The following is a 12,834-nucleotide window of genomic DNA, read 5'->3' on the forward strand; positions in this document are numbered from 1 at the left end:
AGCCTGGACAGAAAACATTAATCAGTTTCCCAAATATTCTCCAGACAGAAAGGCCAAGCTTTGGGTAGAAATGTATTCCAGTGTCCTTAATTCAGTGTCAGAAGATGTCTTCAGATTCTATTGTTGCCCTTGAAAAGTACCTTGTCATTTTTTCCCACTATGAAATGCAGCTGATGTCAGCTCCTTAATCTGCCTTGCCAGGAGACTAAATTTGAAGTGGGAGGGGGCTTGGGCAAAGGAATGAGTTAAATCTTCTATTGTGTGTTTATCATCTTGATGAAGGAGTCCTAACAAGGTCAAACTTGGCATCTGTCTGAATAAGAAGAAAACTTGTAAGAAAGAATTGTTCAGTGCGTACGAACTGAGAGTCAATTCTTGGGGAGGCAGGGAGGAAATAATGAAAAGAAGTCACTATTTGAGCTAAAAAAAAAAAATCTGTAATTTCTATGGTTGTGAGTCCTCAGTTGCTAACAAAAGCAAGTGTTTTCACTGACAAAATTTCTAGATGGTTGACGTCTTTGGAAGTAGAGAAGAAGAAAAAAATGGTTAGAAAGTTCACATCTAGCCTTGTCTAAATCTATGGAATTTTCTGTCATATTAAACCAACATTTGGTCATTTTCCTTCTGATTACATCCACTCTCCAACTTAAATATTCAAGAGTGTCATGGTTTTATGACAAGCATTAGTTGGGGAAATGGGCCGAGGGATTCTGCTAACCTAGTGCTCCTTAACCATAATCCATCTTCCGCTGGAGTTTGGCTCTGGCAGAAGCTAAATTATATCCTGGAAGACATAACTGACCCGTTTGTCAGAAACTTCAATTTAGGATGATGAATACTTAGGGTCTCAGTGAATAGCCCCTGCCCGATCCTTGTGACTCAGAAGTTGGCTCCATTTTTGATGAATTTATAAAGACTATATGTCAGTCCAGATTACCAACCTACATCATCTCTTAGAGCAACCAGTTCCACCCCTTCTGATTCTGTTAGTCTTTTATTGTCATTACTCTTTTCCATCTTGTGCAATGGCTATTTTACTAGGCTGATCTCTCTTTGTAAGAGGCAAAATCTTTTGTATCCTTAAATTCTCAGAGTCCCTAGCACAAAACATTCCAAAAAGGGCAACATCCCACAGAACAGTGGTTCTCAAATGGGGAGATTTGGCCCCTTTGGGGATATTGGCAACTTCTGGAGTCACTTTTCGTTGTCACAACTAGAGGGGAAATGCTATTGGCATCTTGTGAGAAGAAGCCAGGGATGCTGCTAAAAATCCTATAATTCTCTAAACAGCTTTCCTCAGAAAAGAATTATCTGGCTCAAGACGTCAATAGTGCGGACATTAAGAAACTCTGCCATGGAGCACCAGTTTTGGAAATAATTTTAGTTATAGAAGTCTTGTTACAAATGAGATATTTGATGAAGACCCAACATAAATAATAAGCAACACCCAACAATGGAAATGCAGGGTAGGGGTTCACAGCCCCTCTTCCCAGGCCTTCTCCCCTCCAGTGGCCTTTTAAGCCCCTGCAGAATCCTGGGGCTCAGGGGAGCACAGCTAGTGTAGCCGAAAAAGGATGGAATCGAAATCACAAGACATGGGTTTGGAACGTTGATTCACCACTTACTAGTAGCTACTATAAAACCTTGGATGAGTTGCTTTACCTTCTTGGGTTTGTTTCTTAGCCTGTAAAGTGCGATAGTAGTACCTGTCTCATAGGATTGTTTTAGAGGTTGAACGCGATTACAAGTGTAAAATCACCTTGTAAATGCACTGCTTTGCTGTTGATCAAACACCTTGGTTAATACAAGATTAACTCTTACTGAGTTACTGGCTGTGCAAAAAATGAGACTGCAATAGTACCAAACATATACAAAGTCTAGCCTACAGTGGTTTGATGAGAGCCTCTTCCAGGAAGCCAGAGAAAGGCTAGAAAGTAGGTTCTCATATTTTTGAACCAGATACAACCTTGATAAACTCGATCGCTTCAGAAATACTCCAAATGTATTTTCTTACTTAAATTAAAAAAAAAAAAAAAGAAAGAAAGGAAAAAAAAGGTACTGCAACTTTTCTCAGCCCTACTTTTAAAGAAGAGCCTCCCATCTGTGGCATTGTTGTGAGTTCTCTATAAATTCCAGGGAATATTGTGTTGATGTAATCATTTCCTGCTCTTCTTCCATGTGTTTTTTACATGTACCTCTAATAGTGATTCCCATCCTTGTCTATAACCTTGGCTGATAAAATCCAGACTCCTTAGCATCACATTCAAGGCCCTTCAGAATCTCTCCCCAATCTAACCCTCCAACCTCATCTCCTACTGTCTACTACCTCACAACCTACACTTCCCAAACACTTGATCATTACTTAGGGAATGGGGCAATGCTTTCTAATGCCTCCGCTTTGGATACAATTATGGATGCGTTTCAGTCCGATTAATGCTGACTTTGGGGGTCTCTGCCCTTTTCTGCTTTTTTGAATTAAAGGTGACCTTGGAGCAGAGGTTAGCGGAAACATTAACTATTGAGAACAGAAAGACACAGAGGAGGTTGCATTGGCTGAGTTACACTTTGCCAGCCTCAGTTTCCCTCATGGTCTTTTCTAGGCTTCCCCACTCAGCCTGCACCTAGCATACCACCCACAGCTTCATTCATTATGTTGTAACTAGTGTATATCCCTCATGCACTCGCGCTCTGGGAGGGTAAGCACAGCGTCTAACTCGTCTAGGCTTCTCTAACTCTCAGCAGATGCTCCAGTAGAGATCCTGGCCCAGTTAGGGAACATCAGAGGTCTCACCTTCACGTAGTCATATTCACAAAGGTAGGAGGATTCCAGGTTGAAGTGCATGAAGTAAAGCTTGATCCGAAATCCCTCTGGGACAGTGATATTCCAAGTCACTTTTGAATCACTCGGGTAGGAGTCTGGATAGCCAGGTGACTGGATCTGGCCATACATATTGTTAAGCTCCACAGTGTGGGCCAAAGCCTTCAACAAGGAGAAGCATAGAGCATGATAGAGAAGGAGCCACCTGAAAGACACACATGGATCTTCTTAACATTCACAGACATAAGTCCTCACTATTTAACTAAATCAGCAGCTAGGACACCAAGTTCTCAGCATATCTCTGCCTCTGACCTGCTGTCATTACTTTTCCCCTCTGGGGGCAGGAAGACACTAACCTGCCCGTCAATAATACAAGAAGATAGTAACTCAGTGATTTCTAAGATTTTTCCAGTTGTGCTCTTTTGAGGATTTGATAATAGTATTACATTTTCTCAGAAAGTACCAGATTTGGGAATCTGACACATATTTTTCTGTTGAAAATGTAAATTTCATAATTAAGTAAAATTTGATATCATTTCTTTAGCTCAGCTTCATTTAAGAATCATAAAATCTTGACTCAGTTTTCTAAAAAGTAAGTAATAGTAACTTGGTAATAGTGCGATGAGATTTATACTCAATGATCTGCAGTATCTTATATACAAATTTAACAAAATCAATCAAGGTATGCAAAGCTTTAAAGTAAGACAGAATGAGTGAAACAATTTTTTTTTCCCTCTTGGTAAGTGTGCTTATAAAAGGATCAAAAGCCTACAACTTATTTCCAGCCGTAGGAATCAGAGATAGTGGACTGTTAAAAGAATTGTAAAAGAGACAAGAAAAACTCAATAAAACTCACAGAACATGCCCAACGTAGCTGATGCAATAAAGAGGCAGAATGTCTAAAGCTAGTCAAAACCCTAATGGTCAATATACACCACAATTACGCCCACTGCAACACCCAAGGACCTTGAACTCAAACATCCCAAACCTGGTTTATCAACGTCTTCCATAAGCCCTATTTGTTCTGCTTCCTATGTTTTAGAAACCCATCTGCTTTTCTCCAGTCAGTTAATTTAAATGTTCTTATCTAACCTATTGCTATTGCATACTAAGTGATCTCCCTGCTCCCACTTTATATCATTCAGCAATCTTTCTCCAAAGTTGATTTTCTAAAACACAGATGTGACCATGCAGCTCCTCTGTGCCTATGGGGTAAAGCATCTGGTCCTGGGATAGCTGATGAGCCCTTTTTGATCTAGTGAGGATCTGCCCATCCAGCTTCATCTCAGTGCCAGCCACGCTCTGGCATGTCTTTCTGGGAGCCCATCATTCCCATCCATGCCTTGGCCCCATTGCTCCATTGCATATGCCCTGTTCATTCCTCACCTGCTTGTCTGATTTCTCCTCCACTATTCAGCTCAAAGCTTCCCCGGCTGTGGAGTACCCTTCACTCCATAGCTCCCTGTAGTGCATGCTTCCATTACAGCATCTTTCACACTGCACTACTTTAGAGGCATAACCCCTGAAGTTAGATGTATTTGGGTCCAAATCCCAATTCTTCTATTTACTGGCTGGAAAATCTTGGGTAATTAGTCATTCTGAGCTCCAGCTTTCTCATATGTAAAACGGGGATTATAATCTCTAATTACAATGACTCACATGCGCATTCAAGATGATGTACGTGTATACAAAGCACCTCGTATAGAGCCTGGTATGTAATAGATTATGAATGAATGAATGAATGAATAAAAGAAAGTGGGGCCAGAGCCATCTAGCTCAAAAAGTCAACACTGGGAAGTTATATCAACACCTTCAGATTAATCATTACACGCTAATCAGGCAGCTGTGTCTCCCCACCCTTCCCCCCAGTATACAGATGCATATATGTGTATGTGTGCATAAACACGAATTTTTGAGTGTATAAACCCAAGATAAGTATATACATATATTATTTAGCTGTCTCATATAATACTGACATAAAAGGTAAATAGGTAAGTACCAAAAGGCCTAGAAGGATATCACCAAGGTATTAACAGTGGGTATTACTGAAGTGGGAATATGAGTGTTTTTAATTTTATTTTTGTATATATGAAATGTTCAAATTTGTCTAGAAGGAACTATAACTATTTTTTTCCATAAAAAGAAAAGAATAAGTTAATTCAATTATTTCCAAGGCCCCTATAATAGCAACATGTGAGATGCAACTAAGGAAAGAAAATGGTTTAATCCAATTGCCAGGGTCAATATTTTTAAAAACTAATCTGTGGAGGGAAAGCCTCAGAAGCAGAGAGAAGGGAAGGCATAAGTCCAAGCTCTCCAGTGAATTCATAGGAAAGCTGAGTTCAGAAACTCTCACTTACAGGGTCCAGGCAGCCTACTTTCAAGTGAGGAAATGTAGCAATGTCAGCAGGGCAGGGAGCTCTGGTTCAATGCTGCCTGGGGAGAGGAGAGTACTGCTCATGGGTCAGAAGAACCAGGGTCAAGTCCAGACTTTGGGTTCGTTTATCTGACCCATCTTAGGGAAGTCATGTAAGGTTTCAGTTTCTTCATCTATTCAGTGGTGATAATAATGACTTCCCACAGGGCTGCTCTCAGAATAAAGGAGGATTGGAAAGTACTTTGTGAACTGTCCAGCCCTAAGCAAACTTTAGTTATGATTAGTCCATCATGCTGCTTCCCGAAAAGCAGGGAGGGGTTAGGAGTAGGTTTTGGCTCCCAAACTGGACTTCTCTGCAATAGCCACGTCCAAATTATGCAAGGCTGAAAGGTCAACTTTCTCCATGTCTGCTTTTTCCAGACCACATGGAGGAGACTCTCAGCCTCCTGATGTGGGTCTGTCAAGTGCTGGCTGCTGACAGCCCCAGGAGGCCCAGGACCATATGTGGTCGGCAACTGGTCAGCGTGGGAGGAAGGCCTATGAAGCTTTCTGTTCTATTTTGTTTGCCTCTCAAAACCGTCAAACATATGAAACAAATATCTCCTTGCACATAATGGGCTTGAGCATATGCTTGCTTGCTTTAGGGGCTGCAAATCAAAGAATACAAGTGGCAGCTTTCACTCCCCATCACACTCTGAATTTTTTGGCTTCTTATACACCAGGCACCGGCTGTACAATTACTGACACCTGCTATCTATTCTCCAGCTAATCAAAAAAGTTTAGCTCCATTTGCTTGAAATGTCAGAAGTAATGTATAAAGCTGGGATTTCATAGGTTCCACTGTCAGAGCAGGCTATCAGGAATGCATAAAACTGTCTGCATATATCAATGGTTGTGGAATGAGTAGCACTTTATATCCTCTCCATTCACTCCCCTCACTTCGACCTACATTACACCCAGACAGTTTTTGAGTAGAACAGTTGAAAGGGACTGTATAGATCTCTTTGACAACACCCTTATTTGACAGATAATGAAAAGGATACCCCAAGAGGTGACATGTCATGCCCAATACCATATGGTGAATTAGCTTCAACAGAAGACAGGAATAACAAAAGCTCACAGAGGAAGCTGGGTCCTTGCCCATATGCCCAGGCATCTGGCCAAAGCAATTAATCCTGTGAAAAATAATTCAAAAACCCATGGCTTTATGTGAAAATTAAAAAAAAGATACTAATACCAAAGCCCCTCCCCAACAGATTCTAGTTTAATTGGTCTGGAGTGAGGTCTAGTCATTGGCAACTTTTAAAGCACAACAGACGCCTCTAACGTGCAGTTAGGACTGAGAGCTGCTGGTATAGACTGATACACTTGGTTGAGAGTCTGGTGGAATACAGTAGAAAAAATCCTGGATTTGGAGCCCAAAGACCTAAGTTTAAGTCTGAGCCTTTTCAAAAATCGTCAGTGTGTCTTTGGGCAAGTTAACTGCTTTTACCCTCACTTTTCCATCCATCCTTATCTTATCCACAATCTGAAGACCAGGTGAGACAGTGCCTATAAAAATGTTTTTGCAAACTCTGATGTGCTGTTCTATGTGAGGCAAGACCCTTTGAAAACTTCTAGTGGAGCACTTTTCCAATAGTACTTTTGGTATTTCAACAACTGAATTCAATTCAGCCAATATTTATTGATTGACTAATAGGAAACAGACATCATGCTAGGTGCTGGGCATACACAGATGGACAAGACATAGATTCTGTACCTTAAGAAACATTCAGTCTTGGAAAAGGAGGTTGAGGTTTAAACAAGGAAATATTACAAAGACAAGAAGAGATGGAGCCCCAAAGGACAAAGACAGAACAAAGGAGGGGATGCTGGCCAGGTGAGAGAAGGGGATGCTTGAGCTGGTTCAATCAGTCCGGTCCCCTAGGTACCAAATTAGGGGAGGGCTGTTCTGGTGAAGGAATGAGTAAATGCAACGATATAGAACTATTAATCAGCCCTGTAGTTTGGTATGTCTGGAACATTGGGTGGTAGGGTGGGATTCAAATAGTGACAGATCAATCAAATTGTCATTCCATGTAGATGGCATAAAGCTCCCCTCTTTTAGGAGAAACGAAAATGAAGTTAGATGGCAGGTTTAAAATGACAATGGATTTAAAAAGAACAGAATGATTGAATTAACCTTAGAGATCTGATTCTCTCTCTGAACCACAGGTAATCTGAGTTGAAAGAGTTAACAGTCTGAAGCCTCTCACTGACTCCAGACCCAGAAAAGTTGCTAGGTGACTTTGCAGAAGAGAAACAAATAGAACCCCTTTTCCAATTGAGAAGAAAATTAATGGGAAAGAGGTGTTTAGGGACTTAACATCTACAAAATGTCTTTCTTCCTTTCTTTCTTTTTCTTTCTTTCTTTCTTTCTTTCTCTTTCTTTCTTTCTTTCTTTCTTTCTTTCTTTCTTTCTTTCTTTCTTTCTTTCTTTCTTTTCTTTCTCTCTCTCTCTCTCTCTCTCTCTCTCTCTCTCTCTCTCTCTCTCTCCCTCCTTCCCTCCCTCCCTCCCTCCCTCCCTCCCTCCCTCCCTCCCTCCCTCCCTTCCTTCCTTCCTTCCTTCCTTCCTTCCTTCCTTCCTTCCTTTCTGTATTTTTAATAGCACTAACACTTAAAGTAGTAAAAATAATTATGGTGGTAGGGGCTTTGAGACTTGCAGAGGAAAATTTATACAGAATGTTTGGTAAGAAAGACCAAGTAACTCTAAGTGTAGGCTGAAGAATAGGAAATGTTGAAGAGAAAAAAAAACCAGTTAAAATTTAAAGTCCTAGGTTCAGAAATCTAAAGGCTCCTTTTTTTCTTTTTAATTTGTGATATCCCTTTAAGAGCCATTTGGTGCAATTGATAGCCTGATTCATGCCACCAGCTGCCTCTGATTTCAGTGAGAAAGGCAGAAATTTATAGGGGACTGTGGAGCAGGGACAGGTTTTCAGTTTTCTAAATTGAGGTTTTAACTGGCCAACTTCTGAAGGTTTAAGAAACCAGAGCTGAGCTGTGGGAAGCTGGTTTCTTTTCCGGTCAGAACAAATAAACACAAAAACACATATCTAACTCACAAAGTGTTAGAGATAAACCAGTGCACTTAGCAGAAGAAGAAAACAAAAAAAATCAGCCTTGTGGGCAACAGAGGGAAAGTCATATTCACCAGCAGGCAGCACCCTATGCTGGCAGAGGCAGAAATGTGAGCCTCAGCAGCTTTGGGGCAGGATTTGCACAAAGTCTCCCGTTTCAAGTTGCATGTCTCCAGAGCCCCGGGGAAGGCACCCAGCCCTTGTCTCCCTTCCAAAGCCCCCAAGGATTGAGGAGAAACTCCCTTCTACCACCCACAGGACACGCAGGTGAGTCTGCCCAGAGACAAGGTCAGACCTTCCAGGGTTACTTCACACCTGGTCCCTGAAGGGACACCCGTGCCTACTCCTGTCCTGGCACTCACCTCATTTTCCTGCCTTGGGTGCTCCTGGCTGCCTGGCCTTCGTCCCCCCGGCCTGACTTGTCTATGAGCTCGTCCCTGGTGTGGTGTCAGCGATGCCTTATCTTTGTTCTGAGGTCCCTCTGTGTCTCTGGAATTGGCTGGCATTCTCCATTCAGGTCACGCCTTCCCCTGCCTGCAACAGATCCCCTCTCCCCCTCTCCCCCTCTCTCCCTCTGCCTTTTCCTCTCTCTCTCTCTCTCTCTCTCTCTCTCTCTCTCTCTCTCTCTCTCTCTCTCCCTCTCCCTCTCTGTCTCTCTCCCCCCATCCCCCCCCTCCGACTGGCTCTTATGCACACTCAGAGGAACCTGACAGAACAGAATCTGTCTTCTTCCTTAAGAGATCTGCTCCTCTAGTTCCCTCCTTTATCCCATGTGACTGGCTCCAGCTCTTGAGAGAAAATAACCGAGAGGCTCAAATAGGTATTCGTGTCACTGTGTGTGTGTGTGTGTGTGTGTGTGTGTGTGTGTGGAGGGTGGAGGGGGACAAAGTCTAATTTCTCTTCAGTCTCCCTTGCCAGATGGCTATAGTTTCCTGTTATTTTTCAGGGCACCAGCAAAAGGACACCAAGTTAGCAGAAACCACCAACCAAGAAGGCAATTCTAACATCTACAGTAGGAAAGAAAACAGATCCTGATCCCAAAGCCTCGCTCTGTGGACAAATACTACAGGTTTCCCTGTGAGCAGAGCCACTGGCCCAGAACGGCAGGGAGCACCCAGGTCTGCAGTTGGCGAGGTCTTCTTCCCATTTACTCACAGTACCTGTGCTGTTTACCAACTCAGAGAGTGCAGAGGTCCAATCCAGCCAGAGAGGATCCTCCACAGCACAAAAGCCCCTCTCCCTGGGGTGTAGGAAGACCCAGGCCCATATACATGTCTACAGCCAGGGTTTGTGGAGAAATCAGATCTAAGCTGACCTGAATAATAAGAATATTGCTCCCTCTACTACAGTGACAAGCAAATGGTGTACAAACTAGATTTTGCTGAAAAGTTCTTCTGTGTTAGGTACAAATGTTATCTCAATGACTCCCACATACTTGTGAGGGTCATACATTACACTCATCTTACAAAGGAGAAAACTGAAGCCCAGAGAGGTTACATGACTTACTGCTACTACAGCTACGAGTTAACGTTTCTTGAGCACTATGTGTCAGGCACTTTTCTAGTAATGTATTAATTCCCTCCAATCATTGTTATATCTCATATAAGTGGGTAGTAATATTGCCCTCATTCAGATAAGCAAACTGCACAGAGAAGTTAAGTAATTCACCCAAGGTCACACAGCTAGAAAGTGACGAGGGGAAAATCTGAGCTCTTACAATTATACTGTATTGCTTCTCATAATATATTATAATGCATATGACATTTTAAGTACACACAACATTCACAAAGAAACTCAATTTGAGGCATTTTGAAAAAAGCGTTAGATGCAGAGTCAGAACTTAATTGTAATCTTTCCTTTCTATCCAGCCATCTGTGTATGTTGGGATCAATACTTAAAAATCTTTGATCCTGTTTTCTTATCTGGAAAATAGGGGTGGCGATGAGACTTAAGTGAGATTATGCTCAGAGTGCTTTTTTAGCTGTCTAGTGGTATACCTGAGAGAGGGCCACCACCTACTCTAACCACGGGGGCAAACGCATGCACTCTCAACCTGCTTTGGCATATTCTGGGAAAAGTGGCTTGAATCTCACTGGAATTCTCATTGCTCCATTTTCTCTATTTTAACACTTTCGAATGTCAGCTTTGCCAAGCCTTGCATTATTAAGAGGCTGCGGTTGATAATGTGGGTGCAAGTATATGGGATGAGAGAATATGTTTGTCCTTAGGCACTGTTTCAACAAAGTGTTGCTTTGTGTTTCAGGCAGAATAGAAGAAAAAAACCTTTAAAAATCGCATTAAGAAGACTCACAGGCTCCTCAGACATCAAATAACTCTCACAAAACAACATTTTAATGATTTAAGTGTAAATGAATCAGAAACACATGGACAACATTTCTCTTGGAATACACAAGAGTTTTAAAACCAAAGGAGAAAGAACTTGGCTCAAAGAACACTGAACTGTGCAGAGGGCCCTGCCCATTAAAGACATACCCTTTATTCACACTGCAGCTGAGCTGGTCCTCTCCTAATTTAGGGCACACACAGGGAAATACAGTCATTTATCCTGGGCAGGGAGGGAAGAGCTTGGGAGGGAAAGCCATCAGTTTCTTGTAAAGTGTCACAGAACAATTGAGCCTCCTGGAATAATTTCCTGCCCATGTTTTTTCAAGGCTGCCAATGTTCAATGGGAGGCATTTGAAATATGTTCTAAGTCAAAGTCTTGCCAATATACAGAGCATCTGATATGTGCTTCCCTGGGAGTTAGGCAAGGCTCTGATGGAATCTGCAGGAAAACAAGAACTATGTGACTCAGGAATGATCTGGGTGGGCTTCAGGGCAGCTTCCCCTTGTGTTGGACTACATGGGTGATATTGTCCTGTGCTTTTGATAAAAACTCCCCATGGTGTCGTTAATGGATGTGGGAGTGGGAGGAATGGACGGGAAGTGGTTGGGGAGTAGGCTCAATATCGGTAGGCTAACCTGTAGGTGACCTCGGGCAGGTCACCTACTTTCTTGACCAGGGGATGAAGAAGAGAAACATGCGTTTGCTCCACTGTGAAATCAGGGGCTGGAACTCTGTTGAGATCATGAATACGTGTAAATCTGGGCGTGAGGACTAAGGGATAGTATTGACTAAGGGATGGACTAAGGGAGGCCAGGTGGATGGCTAATGACCTGTAAAGAGTCCAGAGTGGCCCTCTAATCTTGACACTGGCTTTATCTATTGTCATAATAGCACCCCATGACTCAGCCTTCAAACATAGCTATGCAGAAAAATAATTTTTAAGAAGATTCAACTAGTTTTTAAAAAGTTTCACAAAAGTGTTTAAAATACGCATACAAGAAACTGACAGTATATCATTCAGGATCATAAAAGTATAGAATGGTAGATGTGGGCTCAACACTCCCAGGTTATAGTTAGGGAAAGAGATCAGAAAAACTACTATAAAAGAGTAAATGCCACAGCATTCCTACCACTAGAAAGGGCTTGGTTTACATGTTCTACAGAAGTATTTATTACATGCATCTCCTAAGTCGGACCTTCTGGAATTCCATGAATGTGTTAGAGAATGTAAGGAATTTGGGCAAGGGGTTTTTGTTGGCAAAGTCTGAAATCCAGGCTTCCTATAAAATATCTAAGAAACCATTAAATATCCCCAAAGATCTCAGAATTAAATTTTGGGTTATTCAACACATTAACTGACAGTATGCTAAAAGCCATCACTGCAGAATCTATCAATTATCAGAATAATGTGGGAAATTAAAAAAAATACCAGTTCCTGAACACTATCCCATATTCACATTTAATGACTCTGGAGTAGGGTTCCTGAATTTGTAATTTTCAAAAGCTCCCATGGCATGATTTTGCCATTTTGGGTACACATAACAGAATGGTACATCTTATAATTGATGGTATTTTAGGTTTGATAAAATATCCTTAGTATGTAGATATTTCCATATACATTGTTACCCGTAATATTCACATCTTCTTACAGATGATGACACTGAGTTTCAGAGAGACTAAGTGTGCCCACGAGAAGACGATCAACATCTAGAGCCCAGGCCTCCTGGCCCCAATCCAGGACGCTCCTCTCCTCATCTGCAGACTCACGATCCTGCTTGTGGACTTTGAACATTCATAAGCTATGCTCTTATGTGACGGCAAGATTTCAAGGGAGAAAATAATAGTTTCTATTAGAAAATAAACTATTAAGCTCTGTTATGGGCTGAATTGTGTCCTTCCAAAATTCATGTGTTGCAGCCCTAACCCCCAGTACCTCAGACTGTGACTATAGGGTTTTTAAAGAGGTGATTAAGTTAAAATGGAGTTGTTAGGGTGGGACCTAATCCAATATAATTTATGTCCTTGTAAGAAGAGATTAGGAAGGATACAGGTAACAGGAAACAACATTTGAAGAGACAGCAAAAAGGCGGCCATCTGTGAGCCAAGGAGAGATGTCTCAAAAGAACACCTTGATCTTGAACTTCTTTAAAATACCTGCCAACACCTTGATCTTGAG

At 41.8% G+C, this 12,834-nt stretch overlaps 1 protein-coding gene and 1 long non-coding RNA gene across 6 annotated transcripts in view; one reads left to right on the forward strand and one right to left on the reverse strand.

The window, feature by feature from the left end:
• MASP1 (MBL associated serine protease 1) overlaps window positions 1-9,026 on the reverse strand; it is a 65,246-nt gene extending 56,220 nt beyond the window's left edge. For 2 of the 5 annotated variants that reach the window (XM_019752100.3, XM_019752103.3), the window contains exons 1-2: window positions 8,674-8,811; window positions 2,792-3,023 (exon numbers count right to left, since the gene is read on the reverse strand). In XM_019752100.3, coding sequence (XP_019607659.3) covers window positions 2,792-3,023; window positions 8,674-8,678 — 237 coding nt within the window. In that variant the 5' untranslated portion in view covers window positions 8,679-8,811. Of the gene's footprint in view, window positions 1-2,791; window positions 3,024-8,673; window positions 8,929-9,005 lie in introns of those variants that run through there. The other 3 variants (XM_074329233.2, XM_019752099.3, XM_019752101.3) reach the window with 3 other exon arrangements.
• Window positions 6,424-12,545, forward strand: LOC141570957 (uncharacterized). Its single transcript, XR_012495391.2, has 3 exons — window positions 6,424-7,074; window positions 8,474-8,578; window positions 12,310-12,545. It is a non-coding gene; the product is annotated as an uncharacterized LOC141570957 (long non-coding RNA).
• Window positions 12,546-12,834: the final 289 nt, after the last annotated feature.

The sequence above is a fragment of the Rhinolophus sinicus genome, chromosome 17 (genome assembly GCF_057876585.1).
Source record: "Rhinolophus sinicus isolate RSI-liver-muscle chromosome 17, RSI-T2T, whole genome shotgun sequence".
Classification (NCBI taxonomy): domain Eukaryota; kingdom Metazoa; phylum Chordata; class Mammalia; order Chiroptera; family Rhinolophidae; genus Rhinolophus; species Rhinolophus sinicus.